The sequence below is a fragment of the Equus caballus genome, chromosome 5, assembly GCF_041296265.1.
Source record: "Equus caballus isolate H_3958 breed thoroughbred chromosome 5, TB-T2T, whole genome shotgun sequence".
Taxonomy (NCBI): Eukaryota; Metazoa; Chordata; class Mammalia; order Perissodactyla; family Equidae; genus Equus; species Equus caballus.
Genome location: NC_091688.1, coordinates 90,884,126 through 90,905,754, shown reverse-complemented (window position 1 = coordinate 90,905,754; position 21,629 = coordinate 90,884,126). Strand labels below are relative to the sequence as shown.

Genomic DNA, 21,629 nt, shown 5'->3' with positions numbered 1-21,629 from the left:
CAAAATCACCACTAAACCCAAATTTCAAATTCAGATCCATCTGACTGCAAAGCTCTTTCCACACTGCCTCGTAGGTAGAGAGGAACACAGGACTAAATAAATCAAACCTAAGTAACCGAATTCACTGCAGTTTCTTCTAGAACTGCTTGGAGAATAGCAAAAACTGATCATCTCTGACAAACCAAATGTAGAGGATTCCATCTGCGGGTGGAGTTGTGGGGGTTCTGCCTAGTACCTGAACTCCCTCATGTAATTAGGAAATATCCCACCTTGTGAGTCTTCATGGAAAGCAAAGCCTACCCCCTATACAGAAGCTGACAACACCACACAGTAATTCCTCCTGTCACTTTTGCAGCATGGACATGGCACTTAATCTACACTCTGCCAACATGACATTCCCACCAAGGACTCTAAATTAAGAGCTAGAGACAGTAAGAAGCTGGGACGGCAAAGGCTGGATTTTGGCAGCAGGCAACAGTCGCAACACTAAGTTTCCAAAGCCAAGGGCAACACTATGCAGCGGCTGCGTGCAGCCCTCAGCAGTTTGAAGCTGCATCATCGGCACTACACCGGTTTACGCCATGATTTTTAGATATGTCTTCTCTGCTAACTCGTCCTTTTTCCTGACTATTTAAGGCTACAGGCTTCCCAGCAATTTGGTGAACTAATCAATATGCTTTCAGTAAATTCCTTTTCTACTTGAATCAGTCAGAATTGCCTTCTGTTGCCTGCAATTAAAAACCCAGAATGAGGCATTTAATAATTAAATGAAAGATACCAAACAATTATACTTTATATCAAATCTTTTTCCCTTAGTATTGATTGTTGTTTCATATAATTTGCCATTATGATCTTAAGTAACAGCTACTTTATACACGATTGGTTTCTTTACATTTTAAAAAGCAATACAAAAATACAAATATAATAACAATCATCTAAGGGTGATTTTTACTGAGGTTCCGAGTTAAGCTTTATTTAGAATTCTTACCTGTCAGGAATACCTAGCCTCTTGACACTTCTATAAACAGAAAGAGTATTTGCAACATGTCGATAGTTAAACCAGAATCGGGATGTACACACCTAAAGTATTAAAACAAATATATTATTTTTATTAATCAAAATAAGCCACAGAGTTACAGAACTATTTCTCTTTAAGTAGGAAACAGAGATGCCTAAAGAAAGAGTATATCATAATTCAGGTTTAGAAACAGCAAAGCACACAAAGAATTGTCAATAAAACCAATAAAACCTCTAGAGAGAGGTCTTTCATAATTGGTATTAAATAAAAAGACCTTTTAGCTTAAGAGAAAACAAATCTTTGGAGAACTTAATAAAATACTAAACCAACTTAGTTACTCTCAATTTATGTGACTCTATAATGCCTATTTCTAAAAGATTAAATTCTTTAGAATCAAAGTCGATGCCCATAATCTCTTCACAGAACTGAAAAGAAAATTAGCTACCTTGAATTATATAATATTCCTTTCAGTCTGGATTGCTTCCTAATTTTAGTTGTGAAAAATGGAAGATAGAGACTAAAGCATAACACACTAAACAGTTTTATATGCACATAAGAGAATACACTATAATGAAACTATTGAACTCAACAGAACACTAGAAACAATTCAAACAAGTTTTACACTTTAAAAAAAAAAGAAAGTAGATTCCTAAAAATGATATCAAAGGTACTGGGAAAATCTAACGCCATGCCTCAAAGGTCAGACTCTTGAGAACCCATTGCAAAGGAAGCAACTGAGCCTGGGGTCAGCTGGTCATAGACCTACTCAACACCCTCCTCACTCCCATCACGCGCCTCTGCTGAGAGCAGGTGAACGACAGTTTCCAGACGAGCATACATGTTCTTGCCCCCGCAGACAGCAAGCAACCACAAGATTATTTTATTAAAATGAATTTTCAACTGGAATCCAATTTTAAAAAGACTAAAATTTTTGACTACATAAAAATGTAAAACTCCATATGTCAAAATACCATAAAATCCTAACTGAAACGAAAAACTTGAAATAATTATAACTCAAGAAGAAAAAGATGAACAATCCTATTTTGAAAAATGGGCAAAGAATGAGAGCAAGCATTTCATAACAAAGTATTAAAAATGGAAGATAAAACTCCTAAAGACGCTCAACTTCTGTCATAATTTAAAAAATACAAATCGAATTGGTATGTATTCAAAAGTCTGACAACTGATGGTTTTGATAAAGGTGTGGGGAAATGAATACTCATATCCTAATGATGGGAAGGTAAACTAATATGAACCTTCTAAGAGGGTACTCTGCAACATATATCAAGTTTGAAAATGCACTTATCTTTTGATTTAGCTCATAGAAATATGCAAAAATATGTATTCAAGGATTTTCACTATAATGTTGCCTATATTAGCAAAAATCAAAACCAAAAAGCAAGAAACAAAATCACTACCCATAAGTAGCAAAGAATCTACAGGTTCCCTAACTTGAGCAAAAATAATATAATTTATATCTGAATTAGTCAAAATAAAAACCAGTATATTCAGTACACTTTACCATATCCAAAAGGACTTCTCATCTATTATACTATTCAATGAGCATAAACCTAAGAAACTGCCCTCATTTTCACCAGCAGTTTACTAGACATGAAATTAAGGTAGGAAAAAAGAAGGGACCAGAAAATATCAACCTAATATAAATTATTACATAGTCACTGAATGGAATACCAAAAAAAAGCAAGTTATAAAAGAATATGATCCATTAGTCTTTTTAAAAGGAGGGATAGGAAGACACAAATCTGATCGTATGCATTTGAAATTTCTGAAAGGATACACAAGAAACTGATAATAGAGATTATAGAAAATAAAAAAAGAGGTCAAAGAGGGGTGCAATAACTTCCCAGTTTACACCCCTCCTCATTGTACTTCTTTTTAACTATGAGTATGGATTATCTTTATAACATTTTTTATTAAACAGATGCAAATATGTTTGTTTCAAAGCAGATCCTGAGACTAAATGGAATCTAATTTTCCTTCTACCTCCCTCTGGTGGGAAAAGTTTTTTCAGTCATATCACAAAAGCAAAGGGGCATCTTATTTACCTGTGATCATCTAGTCAAGACTAAAAACAAATTAAGTCAAAGTGGGAGGGAAAAAATAAATATATTTTTTAAATCTGAACTACATAACATTGAAAGAAATGCATGTTTAGTACTTTCAACTTGGCCCTGGTCAAATTTCATAATTTTCCATTTAAGAAAGTACAATTTATTGAAGTCTCACTATACTAAGTCTGAGTTAATGTGTAAAATATGCACAAAATATGAAAACTGCAGTTGTGAAATGCTCAGTAATAATTCTTTTTCACCCTCTATTCTCCTCTGAGACCCAGGTTACTGAGACCGGAGAGCGGCTTAGTCACAGGTTTCCCAGAACAAGGAAGCCTTTGATGCGTGTGAAGTAGAAGCTAAGAGGCTCTTACACTCAAGGATGAGCCCTGTAGCAATTAGTTGTCTGCACAGAGGCAGTTATTCCCTCTTCCAAGAATTCCATGGAGAGACTAATCATGGAAGAGCCCTCGGTTTCCTGCAGAGCAAGTTATCCTCTCAAATTGGCGGATCACGGCCTGCCTCCTGACAGTTTTCCCCACTTTTAAGTGGTCTTTGAAAACCTGTCTCCTTATCTTATGCAACTTTTGTTCAACTCCCTCATAAAATCTCTTGTGAGGGGTAGCATATAGAGGTGTTCTTTTCTGGAGAACAAGAAAATGAGCCATGAACTGATACTTTACTGTCCAATTTAATGATAATAAAATTTTATTTAATACAAATATGTATAGCAACTGTAATCACTCTTTATTTACTTCTAGAAACCTGTAGATAATTACATACTTCTATAAAACTATTCCAAATAAACTTACAAGGCCTCAAACATTCAGACAATCTTCCTTTGGCCTTCGTAAAGTTAATTACAGTCTTATATGTTTGTTCTGTACTTTTAGTTGAATTCCTCTACCCACCTCCTTTACATTTCCATTGTATTCTTACAATTTGTGTTTCCCAGTTTTCCTCCTTTTCCAACACAAGTTACTGGCTTTGAAACAATGTACATTCTTTGCTCCCTTCATTTTTCACAAAATCAGCTTCCTTTCTTGCCTCTTTATTTCCTAATCCTTCCTTCCAGTCAATCCTTTTACATATTTTTTTCATTAAGTCAAATTTATTGTATCTTCTAATCATGCAAATGTCATTAAATGAATCCCCAGTAGCAAAACCATTATCCAAACACTTTCTAAGCACAGGAAAAACAAAATTGATTACATGTATTCTATTTGGTGAATTAAAAATACAAATTTGTGAATCCAGATAAATTAAAGATGGTAATTCACACAAAGAACAAAAGGTAAAAGAAAGAAAATGGGCCAATAAGCAAACCTCACTAAGAATCAAAACAACGCAAATTAAAACAAAATTTAATTTGTTGCCCAGCCGTCAAAAAGAAAAGATAAAAGTTAATACACAGTAGACTTGAGATTAGAAAAAGAGGTACAGCATTTCTGGAGGACAGTTATGCTCTGTGACTTCACAGCCTTATGCCTAAGAATTTATCCTAAAAAGAAAATCAGCCAGGTTCACAAACATGTATGTACAAGGATGTCCAACACAGCCCTGTTAAAATTATGAAAAATTTAGAATCTAAATGCCAATGAACTGGAGATTATGATACATTCATCAAATAGAAAACAATACAGCCTTTGGAAATGATCATGTATCCCCATATGTACTGGCAGGGAAAGATCCTGAAGCTATACTGCTATGAGGTTGCAAAATAGCAGATATAATATGATCCCAGTTATATAAAATCATATATTTTATGCTTATATACGAAAAGAGATAAGGTTAGAAGAATGTTCATCAAAATCTTGATCCTGGCACATGGGACTTGAGGATTGTTTTCCTTTTTTTAAACTGAGGTGAAATTCACATAACGTAAAACTAACCTGTCTTCTTGTAAACTTTTCTGCATAATTTGAATTTTCTATAATGATCATTTTTGTTAACAGAAAAAAACAATTAAAAAAATAAAAATAAAGTAGCCTGAGTGGAAAGTATCTATAAACTAATATTATAGGTAAGAAATACAATTACTAGTTTCCATCATTAAAATAATTCTACATTTTATAAAATGCTTCCTTAACAACAGCATCCCTAGTTTATTCTTATATTTATTTACCCAGATATACTGAAGGCAAAAAATATTATTAGTTGATGTAGTCGATTTAAAATATAGCCAAATCAAAATAAAGAATTTCTGTTATAAGATATAAGAAAAATTTATTTTCAAAAATCTGATTCATACACAATTTCTCAGACACATCTAAAGCGAACAGCAAGGTATACCTTCATAGAATACACTTACCAAAACAGCCCAGTTGTTTGTATGGCCACTTCTAAAGAACTGTTCTGCTTGATCCTATCAGTCAAATAATAGCAGAGATTAGAAGGAAAAGCTGCATTTCCCCGAATAAAGATCAATAAAGGACAGCTATGATTCATGGAGTTTTTAGAGCTGTAATAACAGTAAGTCATCATTATGCAAGTTTATAAAATTTCTAGTATTTGATCTTATGAAGGACAAAATAGTTTTATTTTTTGCCGGGAGGCATGATGGGGGGGGGGGGGCTGTTTGTTTTTAAACATTTTATCTCAAACACAGCCAGCTTTTCCTATTTCCCTCTAATTTTCCTCTCAGTCTTCAAATTGTGAATGATTTATTTCATGTCTCGATTCTACATATAACAATACTCTTCCTGTTGAAATTTCATTCGATATTTGTTCCTACTCTGTGCTGGGTACTTCCAATTACTTTATTTCAACTCACCAACAAATTTGATTGAACACATTCTCTAACATACTGTCACGTACCATATCAATAATCTATAAAAGTAAACCTGAATTATATTTGCCATCATGGAACATTAAAAATCTCAGCATCCAATACTGTTCAGACACCTAACTAACAGGATTTTGATTACATATTAAAATAATAGTGAATATAAATCATAAGGACCTCAGATCTGCTCCCAAACAGCACTAATTATTACAACAGTCAGACCACCTGGATCCAAATCTGGGCCCTGTTACTCACTAGCTGTATAAACATAGTAAAGCTGCTTAACTTCTCTGTGCCTCCATTTCTCCATCTATAAAATGGTATGTTACCTGACTCAGAAATGTAGGAATGGTGACTGGAACATAGTAGTTGCATAACAAATGTTAACTGTTTTAAGTTTCAGCTGACAAGAAAATTTCAGGGAAAGTAAAATAAAAAATTCTACTCAAATGTGTGTCATATATTACATACATACATATATATATATTTATTAAACCTTTCTCAACAGCTGCTTAAAGGCTAAAGAAAGCAACATGCTATAAGGGATAAAGCACTGGTTTAGGAATTTGAAGATCTGGGTTGTAGCCCAGATCCTATCGTTCACCTAGCTGTGAGATTGGGGTAAGTCATTTAGCTCTTTAGACTTGACTCTTCTCATGCAGAAAATCAGTTGACCCAAAAATCTCTTAACGAACCTTCCAGCTCCAAAATTCTTACATCATTAAGACTTTAGTGAAAATTTTGAGATGGCAAATCTCTTTTGTGATTGTTTAGACAACAGAGTCACTGCAAAATTACTCATTCATTCTATGTACAGTTGATGGAGCACCCATTATGTGCCAGGTACCATGTATGCACAGTGACATAAAAATCACTAAAAAGCACGTTACTTTCTCTCAATAACCCCAGAGTTCAATAAAGAAGACAAGCATGCAAACACATTACACTACAATGTAACATTCATTCATCCATCACATTCACTGGGCACCATGGGCCAGTCACTGTCCTGAGTGCTCAGAATACAATGATAGGCAAAAATAATCATAGTACTCGCCTTCCAAGAGGTTGCTATCCAATTTGATAGACACACATTAAGCAGTTAAGTGCAAACTAGACATTTCAGAAAGGTAAGATACACAGTATTATGAAAGAGAATAACAGGGGGACCTAACCTGATCTCTGGGGGAGGGGTCAGGGAAGGTTTGCCTAGAGAAGTGACATTTAGGTTAGGATCCAAAAGATGAAGAGGAGGAGTGAAAATAATTCCAGACAGAGGGAACACAGGCCCTAATGACAGAGGGAGCTTAAAGGTTTTGAGCTTTAAACTGAAGTTTAAACTGAAGTTTTGAGTTTAAACTGAAAGATTAGCATAAGTAGAAGTCTGAGAGAAAACTGGAGGTGTAAGCAGGGGCCCACGTACACAGGGCCTTGTTTGTGGGTATGATGAAGATTTCGTTCTTTAGCCTTAAAGCAACCTTAAGGCGTATATGGGTGACGTGACCACATCTGTATTTTTAAAAGTTACTCAGGCTGCAGCTTGGAGAATAGACTAGAAGAAAAAATGAATTGAGACAGACCAGCTAGGGAGCTGTTGTCGTCATAGTGAAAGACAATGGAATAATAGTATAAAGCATACATGGGTTGTAAGAGATGAGCACTATGCTAGTTAAGTGCGCAAATCACAACAGTAAGGACAAAGGTAAGGGACAGGGACAGGTTCTACGCAGGTTATGCTTTTACTACGTCTTAGTAAGTGAACAGCCAGAGGAAGCCTGGTATAAAACACAGCAATATGAAAAAGCACAACTGTGTAACTACAAAAAACAGTAATGGTATCCAAAATGAAGTATACAGGATAATCACTAGAATAAGAAGGAAAATGGTAGAACTTCTAGTGATCTTTACACTATCTAAAAAAATGCTTTATAAATATTGGATATCTAAATTAGCAGTAATTCATGAATAGAGTGCATGCTCAATATCTTTTTTAACTGATGGGGGTGTGTATTCAAAAAGTTTGAAGGCCTGGTGTAAGCTCAAGGCACTGAGGCAGCGGGGAGAATGGGCTTGACTATGAAGACTGGAAAAGTAGGCAGAGACCAGATCATGACGTTTAGACTTTATTCCGTATGCAAAGGAAAAATATCGAAAGGATGCAATCAGAAGAATAACCTAATCACGTTTACATTTTATGAAGACTAATCTAGGATCTGAGTGAGGGAGTTTGGAAGCCCGGGGGAAACAAGATAAAGTTATTGCAATAGTCTAGGCAAGAAATGACCAGGGCTGCACGAAGCCAGTGGAACTGGAGAGGTGAAAGCAATTTTAAGAGTTCAGAACAGAGAATTTAGGGATGATTAAAATGTGGGATGAAGATCGGAGTTTATTACAAACTCCCAGGTTTCTGGCTTAGGAGCAACCCCATAGGAGGTTGGGTAGGCAGAAGATTTCAACTGTGTGCTGACTATCCCGGGCCCCTTAGGCAGCCGGACACGCGGGCCTGAAAGTGACGCTAGAGATCCAGACTGGAGAACTGGACTGAGGAATCATCAGAGTACACGGGGACAGTAAAGCTTTAAAAGGGTCAGAACGTCCTGTGGGCCGTACCCCTCCGACTTGGACCAAAGGGGAGCATGCAGTTCAGAAGGGAAGCAGGGCCTGCACTCTTGTGCTATCATTTCACCTGCCAGCACTGCACACACGTAGGAGCAAAGGGTCAGGTCCTCCCCTTCCTCCGACGAGTTGATAGTTTTAATTCATCGTTTTAGAAGGCTGAAACAGACCGACACTGTCCTATGCCGTCCCCGGTGACACCCTCCCAAAGCCTGGTCAGCCCATCGAAGGCTGATACCTCCAGGAGGCGTCCCGCAGCCGTGTATAGGACATCTGCTGGGCGCTCACAGCCGCAAGCAGCTGTCCTCCCAGCACCCTGTCGCTCAGAGAAGACTGACTCCTACCTCGATCCGACTATCGGCCAAGCTGCCAAAGGACAAGGCCAACAACCCTGCCAGGGCAGTCAGGACCCGGGGCCGAAACGAGTTGGCGGCCATGTTTGCCGGCTTCAGCTCTCCCGCAACTGAAGGGGCGGGGCGTGGGCCGTAAAGCAGCGCGGAGGCTTTTTTGCGACTCCAGCCCCAACTGCTTGAGGCCCGCCCTTCCCCAGCCTTTAAAAGTCAGCGTTTGCACGCCGTTTGAGCATTTACTTAGCTGGGGTGAGGCTTGCGCACGTCCCTGATCGTTTGCATCTTCAGTTTTTGCTTTGTGAAATAGATATAATGTTCCAAAATTTTTTTGAAAGATGAGGGAGAAAAACATGTGATCCCATAAAGTTTAAGAAGCTGTTTCGTTTTTTGCATAGTGCTCCCCATTCTTTGAATATGCGAAGCATGATGTGGTGGGAAGAGCAAGCGTTTGGGAACAAAAAGGTGGTTAATTGGATGGATTTCAAATGGAAAATTGGGGGGTGCTCCAACTAACAGGCTTAGAGTCTATTACTTATTAAAAGTACGAACAAGGATAAATTAGTTAGATTGTTGTTCTGTAATTGTGGAGCTAAAACTTAGAGAGTCTGAGGATTTAATAAGATCATGTGTATTCGTTCCATTCCGTTCATTATATGTACTAAATTTTAAATTCTGGTTTCTATCTAGCATAATATAAACATGTCTTTATGCTGCTTTATAATCTTGCGGTTTTTAATATTTAATAGTAACATGCAATTCCATCCCTTGTTGAAGCCTCAAAGTAATTGCCCCGTTGTCGAACAATACAAATTTTCTAAGTTCTACTATAAAGATAGTATTGTAGAGAGAATCTTTGGGCATTTGGCTTTTTAAATTTGTTGACTTAATTTCTCTGGATAATATTCCTGGAATAGTAATCTTGGGTCAAAAGTCACAAAAATTTTAGTGCTATCAATGCTGTTGCTTTACAAAGTGTACAAACTCACCATGCCATCAGAATACACACCACCAAATTATAGCGGGTTTTTGCTCTAAATTCCGTGGTATAAAATGTTACCTTGAGGTGATTACATTTGTAGTTCTTTGATTACTGTCAAGAGCTGCTGTCTTTCCTTGTGTTTATAAACATTCTGTACGTCCTCTGATGTAAATTTTCTGTTCGTAGCTTTGTTTTACATATGCATTTGAATGATATCTTTATAAAGAAGTGACATTAGCCCTTGTCATATTGTATGCTATTGCTTTTCCCATTCTCTTGTCTCTCTTTCCATTTTATTTTTTTCGTTTGCTATTGCACTTGGTGAGATGTTTAATGTTGAGTAGTCAGATTTCAGGTTTTCCATTGTGAAGCCAAGAAAGTTAGCACACTACCAGAATGTCTTTTATTCGTTCATTAGTTCAACAAAAGTCTAGTGAATGCTAATAACCTACCAGGATACTGCTGAAAGGAAAGGTTTTGCTCTGGTGGACCTTACTTTCTAGGATGGAAGCCAAACAAGAAGAAAAGAAAAATGAATACAATAAATTCACATAGTGATACAAATAGGATAAAGAGAGAGAAACTGAAGGGGAAAGGAGACACTACTTCAATGGGTGGTCAGGGAAAACCTCTCTGCAGAGGTAACATTTGATCTGGGACCTGAGTGAAGTTGTCTGGGACCTGAATGACAAGTTCATTCTGGTCTCAGATCAAAAGTTTTATTTTCTTTAATTTTATGTTTAACTCTTCAACTATCTGGAATATGTTTTGGTATATGCTGTAAAATGTTATGTGAGTTATCTGTTGCTGCATAATAGACCACCCAAAACTTTGTGGTGCATCCAAGCAGAGAGATGCAAGGATGTAGGAACAGGGAGACAGAATTCTGTGGGAGCCATTGCTGTAACGATCTACCAGTACTTTCATCAAAATTGGTATCCAATTATCCAACATGATTTTCTACGTAATGCTTGCCTTTCCCATTGCCTCAAGATAACTTTTTATTAAATTTTTATAAAAAATACAGTATTTCTAGGCTTTCTGTTCTCTTCAATTAAAATATATGTCTATTTCAGGGCCAATGCCATGTTATTTCAATTATTGTTGCTTTTAATGTATTTTAATATTTGGCCATTAAGGCTAACCATTTCAGTAGACATCATTTTTCACAAATTTCTTTGATGATTTCACCTGGTAATTTTCCAGCTGAATTTTATAACAAGTTTTTCAAGTCATAAGAAAGTAATACTATTTGGATTTTTTAGTGAGATTATACAAAAATCTATTAATAAATCTGAGAGAAGCTGACACCTTTATCATGTTTAGTCTCTCATCCAGGGACATGGAAGTCTCTCATTTATTTGTGGTTCCATTTTTTAATTTCTCCATAAAGCTTTAAGTCAGAGATATCTAAATCCATCTGCTTCCTAAGCATTTTAAACATTTGTTGTTATTCTTAATGGATTTCTTTTTCCATTATGTAGGAAATATATGTAAGTAATTATAAATAGGTAATATCTATAATATGTACTCTGATCAGTTATTTGCTCATGTGTAGGTCATATTTTGTGTCCAACAGCTCTTTCATTCTTTTAATAAGAAGAATTATTTCCTTATTTTACTTATGAAAATTATTTAAAAATCTTGTTTGACAAATTGTATTGGCTTTTCTAGTTTTACAATAATATTATCTGTGAACTATCTTTTTCTCTCTTCCTTCCCAGTATTATTCTTTGTATTTCTTTTCCACAGCTTATTTATGGCTCAGTATTAATTAATAATGTTGATAGCAAGCAGATTTCCTTGCTTCATTTTTCTTTTAAAAGGAATGGTTTAGCACTTTGCCATTAAGCCTATCATTAGCTCTTGGACTAGAATAAGTATTCGTTGTCATGTGAAAGAAGTAGATTTCTGTTTCTCTTTGTTGTTTCCATTGAACTACTGATTTTCATGTATGGGATACAGCCAGCTTCATACCTAAATGTAAGACACATGAGCAGTTTTAAACACCACTTAACATGTGAAATAATTTTTTTAAATCTATTGATATGTGCGATAGCATTGTTCAAAATTTCATCAAAATTATTAACAGTACTCATAAATACAGAGAACAGATTAGTGGTTGCCAGAGGTGTGGGGAAGGGGCTGGGTGAAAGGAGTGAATGTGGTCAAAAGGTATAAACTTCCACTTATCAGATAAATAAGTCCTGGGGACATAATGTACAGCATGGTGACTATAGTTAACAATACTGTATTGTATATTTGAAAGTTGCTAAGAGGGTAGATGTTGAAGTTCTCATCCCAAAAAAAAAAATTTGTAACTGTGTGGTGATGGATGTTAACTAATTTATTATGGTAATCATTTTGCAATATATGCATAATATCAAATTATTATATTACATACCTAAAATTAATACACTTGTATATGTCAATTATATCTTTATTTTAAAAAAGAAAAAAAGAATTTTTAACCAGAGTCTGCATTTAGACTAGAATTCAGTTCAGCTATTCATTATGTGAATAATTGACTTAACTTAGCAACTAAAAGAAAAAACAAGCATTTGATTACCAGATCAAAATTACACACATCTGTACACATCTGTGGCTTCTCTAATGAAAGTTTTTATGCCTGGCACTCACAGTAAGTACACCATTAGGTCTATCCATGCTGTTTTTCCTATTGCTCTTCAATCAAGTAATAAATCAGGTTGACTCTATTGACTCCAGTTTTGGATCAGTGTTTATTCTCACTCTCTTCTCTTACCTGTAGGCCTCCCATATCTTTTTTTCTCTCTCCTCCTTTCTGCACCAAGAACACCATTGTGTCATTTATTTACTCAGTGGGTATTTATTAAGCATCAGTTACGTACCAGGCATTGTGCTAATCACGGGCAGTAGAACAGAGAGCAAAGACCGAGCAAGTGCCTGCCCTTATGGAGCTTACAATCTAGGGGAGGCAGACATTAACAGTAGAAGCATTTAAATAAATGTAAAAGTCTAATAAGAGAGTTAGACTAGTTAGTCCCCTAGTAGGGGACCCAACCTTATAAGAAAAACCAAAGTAGGGTTCCCTGAGGAAATGGACTGAGCTAAAATTAACAGGTTGATGAAGAAAAGATGGAAGGGTGGGCAGAGCTTTTCAGGCAGAGGAAACAGCTCCTGCAAAGAACCTATGGAAAAAGGGAGCTTGGCTTATTAGAGAAACTTTTTGAGTGACATTGTGTTTGCAGTTCAAAGAACAAAAGAGAGAGTGCTGCAAGATGAAACTGCATTGCTAAGCAGGTGCCACCTCCTGTCAAAGCCTTGAAGGTCAGGTCAAGGAAAGCTTCAGAATGGTAAAGATCACACTGGCTCCAATGAGGAGGATGGCTGCAGGCAGAGCTTTTGGGAGGTGATTGCAATAGTCCAGGCAATGGTAGCTTGGACCAGAGTGATAGAGTGGAGATGATGAAAAATGGAGAGAACTGATAAGAATTTTAAGATTACAACCAACAGAACATGATGATGGATTATATTTTGGAAGTAGGAGAGAGGACAATTTTGAGGGTGACTTTTGGATATCTGACTTGTACAAATGAATGCATAGTGGTGCTATTTTTTTAACATAAGCATCACAGGAAGTGGACCAGGTTTAGGATTCATATACAAGTGAGGTCTAGTTTAAATATCTACCCAGAGTAATTTGGAAGACAAACTTGCATAAACTTATTACAAATACTTTTGTGACTACTAAATAAATGTTACATTTATAAAATGTAAGATGAATGGAAAGGATAAATTTAATCAGGATCGAAACATGGCCCTGGAGAGATTTTGCAATGTGATTTGTACTATGTAGTTTAATTGCTACAGGCAAGTCTGTTTGCTACAACAGTCATCACAAGTATTTGATGGAAACATTTCATATCTAACAGTCAAAATGTTTCCTTGGGCAAGATAAAATTCAATGAAAGTAAATTAGATATATAGTAAAATACAAATAGAAAAAATCAATTAAAGCAAAAGGGTTTCCTTTCTAGTGTATTTGTATCATTCTCTGGTACTGATTTTGATATTGGACCACCTTAAATTCCATTTCAGTTTGGCCTCAAATGCTTTTCATCCCTCCTTTCAGTGAGCCATTTAATGATAGTTTGTTGTCCTGTTGTAATCAGTTTCCATCTCATGACCTTCTTATTAGCTTCAGAACTAACTCATAATAACATTGCTCCAATGAAATGCAACAGAAGAGCAACTACCCTTCAAAGTCTCATTTTTGGAAACACTATGTTGTCATTAAAATGCCATAATGACCTAGACAGAAAGCCATGAATACTTTAGTGATGTAGAACTTGATATTTCATTAGTAGTGTAATCCTCCCTTGTCCATCAAGAAGTCACTGGTTCTATTGGTACAAAGCTAATTGATAGAATTTAGTTCTCCATGAGCTGAGAATTTTCTACAAGTGCAATTGATATTATTCAATTTTATATTGCTTTATTCATTAAGCACCTTGTGAGATTCTCCAAGTCCCAAAGACTTTTAATGAATATTTTAATTGTATCATGATTAGTAAAATATGGGGCATCCTGAAAGGCATCTCTTAGGAAGTTATTGGAATGGTGCAGAGGAGGGGGAAGAGTTATGTGTTTAATAGAAATTGCAGGGCCGGCCCAGTGGCACAGCGGTTAAGTGCACACATTCCACTTTGGCAGCCTGGGGTTCGCCGTTCGGATCATGGGTGCGGACATGGCACTGCTTGGCAAGCTATGCTATGGTAGGCATCCCACATATAAAGTAGAGGAAGATGGGCATGGATATTAGCTCAGGGCCAGTCTTCCTCAGCAAAAAGAGGAGGATTGGCAGCAGATGTTAGCTCAGGGCTAATCTTCCTCAAAAAAAAGAAAAAGAAAAGAAAATTGCTAGAAGGGTACTGTGGTAGGCAGAATAATGACTCCCCAAAGATGTCATTGTCTTAATCTAGAACCCGTGAATATGTGACCTTACATGACAAAAGGGACTTTGCTGATGTGATTAGGATCTTGAATAGGGGAGATTATATTGAATTATCTGGATGGGTCCAGTGTAATCACAGAGAACTCATAAGAGGAGGACAAGAGGATCAGAGAAGAGAAGGAGATGTGATGATGGAAGCAGTGGTCAGAGTGATGAAGAGCCACCAGCCAAGGAATGTGAGTAGCTTCTAGAAGCTGGAAGAGGCAAGGAACTGGATTCTCCTGTAGCACTTCCAAAAAAAAACTCAGCTCTACCAACCCATTTTGGACCTCTGACCTCCAGAACAATAAGATAATAAATTTATTTTGTTTTAAGCCACTGAGTTTGTAGTAATTTGTTACAGCAGCAGCATGAAACTACTACAGGTACTTAAAACTGTTAACAGTGGTTGGGGGTCTTCATTCTTTCTACAAAGAGCACATATCACTTTTATTATCATAAAAAATGAATACTTTTAGTGTTATTTAAAGACATAACTAACATTCCTCCCTCTCTTTACATCTAGTAACAGCAGGTGCTCACTGCTGGAAACGGTCTATTCACTCTGCTTGATTTAGCCAAATTTAGTTTAATAATCAAACATTCTCTCTCCCTCTTTCTCTCTCTCTCTCTTTCTCTCTCTCTCTTTCCCTCCCTCTCTCTCAAAGACTTCAGTCAAATGAAATAATTAAGTTGATAAATTGAAGCCACTGGACAAAAACGTATGATAAAATAATGGTTAAATCACCTCCTTGTCCAGAGCTTACATTAGGAAACTATTAGATTTATTACCTTTTGGTAGTCAATCTATCAAAAAGAGCTTGTGAAATGCACTTAATGTTGACCTTGGGGGGAAATAAGACCCAGCTTCTTTGCCAGTTGCAATTCTATTTTTATCAGATCAAAATTAAGAAACACAAGAGAAGGGACAATGACAAAAATTATTTTGAAATCAAGGCAAAATGTATCACCAAAAGAACTTTCCTCAAAGGAATTTTGTAAGTGAAATAACTGGATATTTAAAAAAAATAAGAATTCCAAATTTCTCAACATTAGAATCTTCAGTTCCAGTTCCCAGATGAGTAGTAATTTTCCAAACTATAATTTGAGATTACCTTAGGAGGAGGAGGAGAGAATGACAACTCTATGATAAATATGCTTTAATGATGTTTGTAGTGAAGGATTAATGTCTCTAGGAAAACTAAAAGGAAGAATAATAGAGACAGCCTATTAATCAACATCATGCCACCAAAATCACTAAACAAGTAAAATGTTCTCAATTTTATTTGTGACCCTTTTTGTTTGTTTGCCTGCTTGCTTCTCAGTACACTTAGGTGTCTGTAACATTTTGAGTGGGTAATGTCGTTTAATGAGAATCAGCATAAATGTGCCTATGTTCAACAAATAATAAATCATAATGTAGAATTGATAATAATGATGCTATTATGAGAAGTTATATGTTGTTTGCAACAGAGATTTATATAAACTTGATTACAAATAAGACAGACTATTTTTATGACATAAAAAATGGAAGATTTAGAGTTCAGATATTTTTGCTATGGATGAAATAAAATATTTAGGATCTGTAATGGATTGAATAGTGTCTTCTCAAAATTCATGAACACCCAGAACCTCAACATGTGACCTAATTTGAAAAGATCTTTGCATAGGGGCCGCCCCGTTGGCCGAGCAGTTAAAGTTCCACAGACTCTGCTTCAGCAGCCCGGGTTCGAGCGTTCCAATCCTGGGCGCAGACCTACTCCACTCATCAGCCATGCTATGGGGGCATCACACATACAAAAAATAGAGGAAGATTGGCACGGATGTTAGCTCAGGGCGAATTGTCCTCACCAAAAATAAAAGAAGGTCTTTGCATGTGTGATCAAGGAGGAAAAGGATGAGATCGCACTGGATTACAGTGAACCCCTAAATCCAATAACTTGTGTCCTTATAAGAAGAGGAAAGCACACAGGGAGATACACCCAGAGAAGACAGTCATGTAAGATGGAGGAGTGATGCAACTACAAGCCAAGGAACGCCAAGGTTTGCTAGGAGCCACCAGTAGCCCGGAAGAGACAAGGAAGGATTCTTCCCTGAAGCCTTTAGAGGGACCATAGCCCTGCCAACACCTTGATTTCAAACTTCTAGCCCCCAGAACTATGAGAGAGTAAATTTCTGTTGTTTTTAAGCCATGTAGTGTATGGAAACATTTGTTATGACAGCCCTAGGAAATTATACAGGACCTAACATAGCCAACCAAATTTTCTGGTATTATGCTATCTCTGTTCATTATTTCCTTCACATATTTAGCTTCTTTTATTGTGGAAATAGAGACCAACAAAGAATAGTTTGTTTTGTGATGATTATAGCAATCACTATGTATTCATTCAGCGAACATTTGAACACTACATCAGTAATGATGATTTTGCCCAAAAGCAAGAGAAACTCCCATTAAATTGATTTAAATCACAAGGATATTTAATTACCTGGCAAGACAAGCAGTCCACTGAAAGGTGTTTTCAGGATTGGTTTGCAAACTCAGTGCTTTCTTCAAAGACCAAGGGTCCTCCTGTTCCTCCATCTCAGCAATAGGCTTTGGGACCCTGACTTGTTTTTCATGGTAGCAGGGTGGCTGCTGAAAGCTCCCAATGTCATATCCTTGCATGTCAGGGAAGATAATCTCAGTAGCCTCCAAGCAGACTTCACTGTATGCATGATTGCCCAGGCTTGGTCACATGCCCATTTCCAGACCTGACAAAGGGGCACAGGATTGGTAGGACTAGCCAAGATCAATTACTATTTGTCCCAGACAGATAGTAACCTTGCTTCCAGAAAAAGGACTAGAGCTCTGTGAGCAAAGAAGCAGCAGAATCACTGGGGCAAAAGATATGCATATTTAATTTGATGAAGCAAAGTCAGATTTCTCTCCACAATAGATACGCCATCTAAACAACCACCAGCAGTGTGTGAGGATTCCTATGCCCCCATACTTGGCGTTTCTCTTTTCTTTTTTCCATTCTAATAGGGGTAAAGTGATAGCTCATTGTTTTAATATATATTTCTCTGAGGACTAATACTTTTGAACTTGTCTTCATACACTTGTTAACCTCTTTGGATTTCCTCATCTGTAAAGTGCCTGTTCATATTCTTTGCCCTTTTTAAAGTGGTGTTTTCTATCTTTTCCTTGTTTATTTGCAAGAGTTCCTTACAAAGTGCAGATATTTACTCTTTTATTGGTTTTAGACATTTCATATGTGTTCTCCCCCTCCTGTCATTGGTCTTTCAACTTTGTCCGTGTTGTCCTTCATTGGACAGAAATCCTTAAATTAATGAGATTAAAGTATACATACCTCACACAGTTATTGTGAACTTTAAATATGATGATGTATGAAATCTCTTGACTACAATGCTGGGTACAAAGTAAGAGCTTAATAAACAGATCTCTGATATTATTATTGCTGTCATTGTTATTCATTTCACCCTATCTTTCCCAGAAGAGTAACAACTATCTTTTGCTACCATAACACCCTACATGTATTTCTGTCTTAGCGATTGTTATATTGTCTCTCAGGGCGGACAGATCGTACTCTTGGAAGCCAAGGACCAGGCCTTATTCATCTTGTGTTCCTTATTCATCTTATACATGCTAAAAGATGCTCCATAAATGTATTTTGAATAAATATAAATAAATGAGATTTCAAAGAAATTTAAATAATGAAGAATACTACTTTCAATAGAAATCATGAAAAAGTTTTATATTTTAAAAAAATAAAATGGGAGAAAATATTTGCAGAAAATACATCTGATAAAGGACTGTTATCCAAAATATGCAAAGAATTCTTAAAACTCAACAATAGGAAAATGAACAACCAGATTTTAAAATGGGCAAAAGACCTAAAGAGACACCTCACCAAAAAAGATATACAGATGGCAAATAAGCATATGAAAAGATGTTCATCATATGCCATTAGGGAAATGCAATAATGAGATACCACTACACATCTGTTAGAAGGGCCAGTATCCAAACACCGACAACCCAATTGCTGACAAGGATGTGGAGCAACAAGAACACTTGTACACTGCTGGTGGAAATTCAAAATGGTACAGTTACTTTGGAAGACAGTTTGGTAGTTTATTACAAAATTAAATACACTCTTACCATATAATGCAGCAGTAGTTCTCCTTGATGTACTGAAATGAGTCAAATGCTTATGTACACACAAAAACCTGCACACAGATGTTTATAGCAGCTTTATTCATAATTGCCAAAACTTGGAAGCAACCAAGATGTCCTTCAGCAGGTGAATGGATAAATAAACTAGTATGTCCAGACTCTGGGATATTATTCAGTGCTAAAAGGAAATGAGCAATCAAGCTGTGAAAAGACATGGAGGAATCTTAAATGTGTATTGCTAAGTGAATGAAGCCAATGTGAAAAGGCTGCATACAATCAATATACAGTTCAAGCTATACAACATTCTGACTAAGGCAAAACTATGGAAACTGAAAAGATCAGTAGTTGCCAGGGACTGAAGGGAGGGAGGGACAAATAGGCAGGGCACAGAGGACTTTTAGGGCAGTGAAGCTATTCTATATGATACTACAGTGATGGATACATGTCATTATACATTTATCCAAACACGTAGAATGCACAACACCAAGAATGAATCCTAATGTAAACTATAGACTTTGGATGACAATGATGTGTTAATAGAGTTTCATCAATTGTAACAAACGTACCACTGTGGTGCAGAATGTCAACAGTAGGGGAGGTTGGATGGATGGGAAGCAGGGCACAGAGGATATGTGGGAACTGCGTACTTTCCACTTAGTTTTGCTGTGAACCTAAAACTTCTCTAAGAAATAAAGTTTATTAAAAAAGTAAAATACATCAATAAAAAGTACAGACCAAGTTATTGTTACAAAACAAAAAAAGACAATTGGTGAGGGCCAAATTCAGTGAATTAACCTTAAAGAAAGTGACCTGGTATGTCAAAGAAAGCAAAATGAGTCCATTACTAGTAAGAAAAAGAGGGGACATTTTAAAATGATGATTCTATGTATGATATATAATTTTATTTTGATCGTGTTGTTTTAACCACTAATAAACATTTTTAACCTCATCAGCTGACAAATATGATGGGTACATTTTAATTTCAAATAAGCAGAGCAATTATATGAAGCAGTCAGCCAAAGGGAGACGAAGAAAAGTTAAAGGGCATGGATAATCAATAACTGCATGGTCATTACCTTGACCCATGGTGCTAGCTATATAGCAACACTTGACAGATTTATCAACAACTGAGAAATTCTTTGAGATTCTAAAAATTTTTCACCAGCCTAAAAATACTTCCCAGTAATAACCCTGAATTTGCCCAAATGTCACCAAGTCTCTGCAGAGTTATACTCAGCATTTTGTATAGTTTCCTTAAATGTATACAGATGAGCAAACGTTCATCATTTATACTGCTGGTGTTTGGGTCTCAGCTAGACATTACTAGCTATGTCTCCTTGGGCAAGTTATATAATTCTACTAAGGTTTGGTTTTCTCATATATAAAATGAAAATAATAATAATGCCACTTTCATGAATTATTGCATATATATGCATGCTAAAGCCCTTAGCTCAGTGTCTGATACATAACAAGTACCCAAATAATGTTAGTTATTAACAGTTCCTTCTTCCCATCCCATATGGTCAGCCCCATTCTCTGTCTCCAGCAAATTCTCTAGTTTGTTCTCTATCTGCACCAAGAAAACTCCAAATTTCAGGTCTATGGAGGCAAAAAATTATTCTGGTAGTCTGATTTGTAACTGTACTGCAAAATTGACTTCCACTGTCTTCCTGAGTTTCACTTACTTAATAGAATAATTTATTTTCAATGTTGTTGTTTTTCCAATAACTGCAAGGAAATTTTTGCAAAATTCAAAGTACTGTTTCTAATATCTCAATCCATAGGAATTGTAAAATAAATAGAGTTAAGTTGTAATTCACATTGCCAGACATCTCTCTATATAGTGACATATTCTGGCAAAAATGTAAACTAAAATTTTCACATAAACTAGATCTTTCTAATTTCTAATTTTATCTGTCAGTTTTGATGAAAAAAACCCTAATCTTTTCATGCATGGTTGCAAAAGCATCTTTGCCTATAAGAGAGAGATTGTTTTGAATAGAGAAGTACCCATCAGTGAAAGATATGTAGGGTTATTATGTCAGTAAATTTCTATAGCTGCATCCTATTGTTTTAAGAAAATACGAAACAAAAATTACTTTAGTTCTTAAGGGCATCATTAGAGATAGAGATCTCAGAACAAATTTAATCAAAATAAAATGCATTTTACTTCTTTTGTGTCATTACCACAGAATGAATATCAATGCTTTGTTTACGTTTTCTTTCTTTTTGCAGTTGGGGCTTTTTATCATTTGAAATCTAAGTTGATTTTCAAATAAGTAAAACAACTTTTAATGTCCCATGTGGCTCTCTTTTGTTTTCTCCACCCCTTCTTTAAATGGGATTTATAATTATTTATTTCAAAAAAATTTAACACATCAATTTTAAGTCAGATTCAAAGATTCAAAGGAAATTTTAAACATAATTAGAGAAAGTTGTCTAAAACTGATTTTGAACACCTTAGTAAAGACACAATTCAAGCAAAAGGGAGCACATTCTGACCAACTACTATGTGCCAGGCATCACAGTGAGCCCCAAAGATAAAAGCTGAATAGCATAGTTCTTAGCTGCAGGGGCTCATTCTGCAGGAACAGAGGAAGAGAGCAGCCACTTGAATAAATAATAGTGTACCAGGGTTCTAGAGCTTTGATGGAGGTATATCT

General features: G+C 36.1%; 1 protein-coding gene across 6 annotated transcripts in view; it reads right to left on the bottom strand.

Annotated features, from left to right (window-relative positions):
* PIGK (phosphatidylinositol glycan anchor biosynthesis class K) overlaps nucleotides 1-9,037 on the bottom strand; it is a 110,151-nt gene extending 101,114 nt beyond the window's left edge. For 4 of the 6 annotated variants that reach the window (XR_011438394.1, XR_002807742.2, XM_070266376.1 and 1 more), the window contains exons 1-3: nucleotides 8,833-9,037; nucleotides 5,402-5,455; nucleotides 989-1,080 (exon numbers count right to left, since the gene is read on the bottom strand). Coding sequence is in view for 4 of the 6 variants with exons in the window: in XM_070266376.1 (XP_070122477.1) it covers nucleotides 989-1,080; nucleotides 5,402-5,455; nucleotides 8,833-8,925 (239 nt within the window). In the remaining 2 variants the exon portion in view is untranslated. 6 annotated transcript variants of the gene reach the window in all.
* Between the last annotated feature and the right edge of the window lie 12,592 nt (nucleotides 9,038-21,629).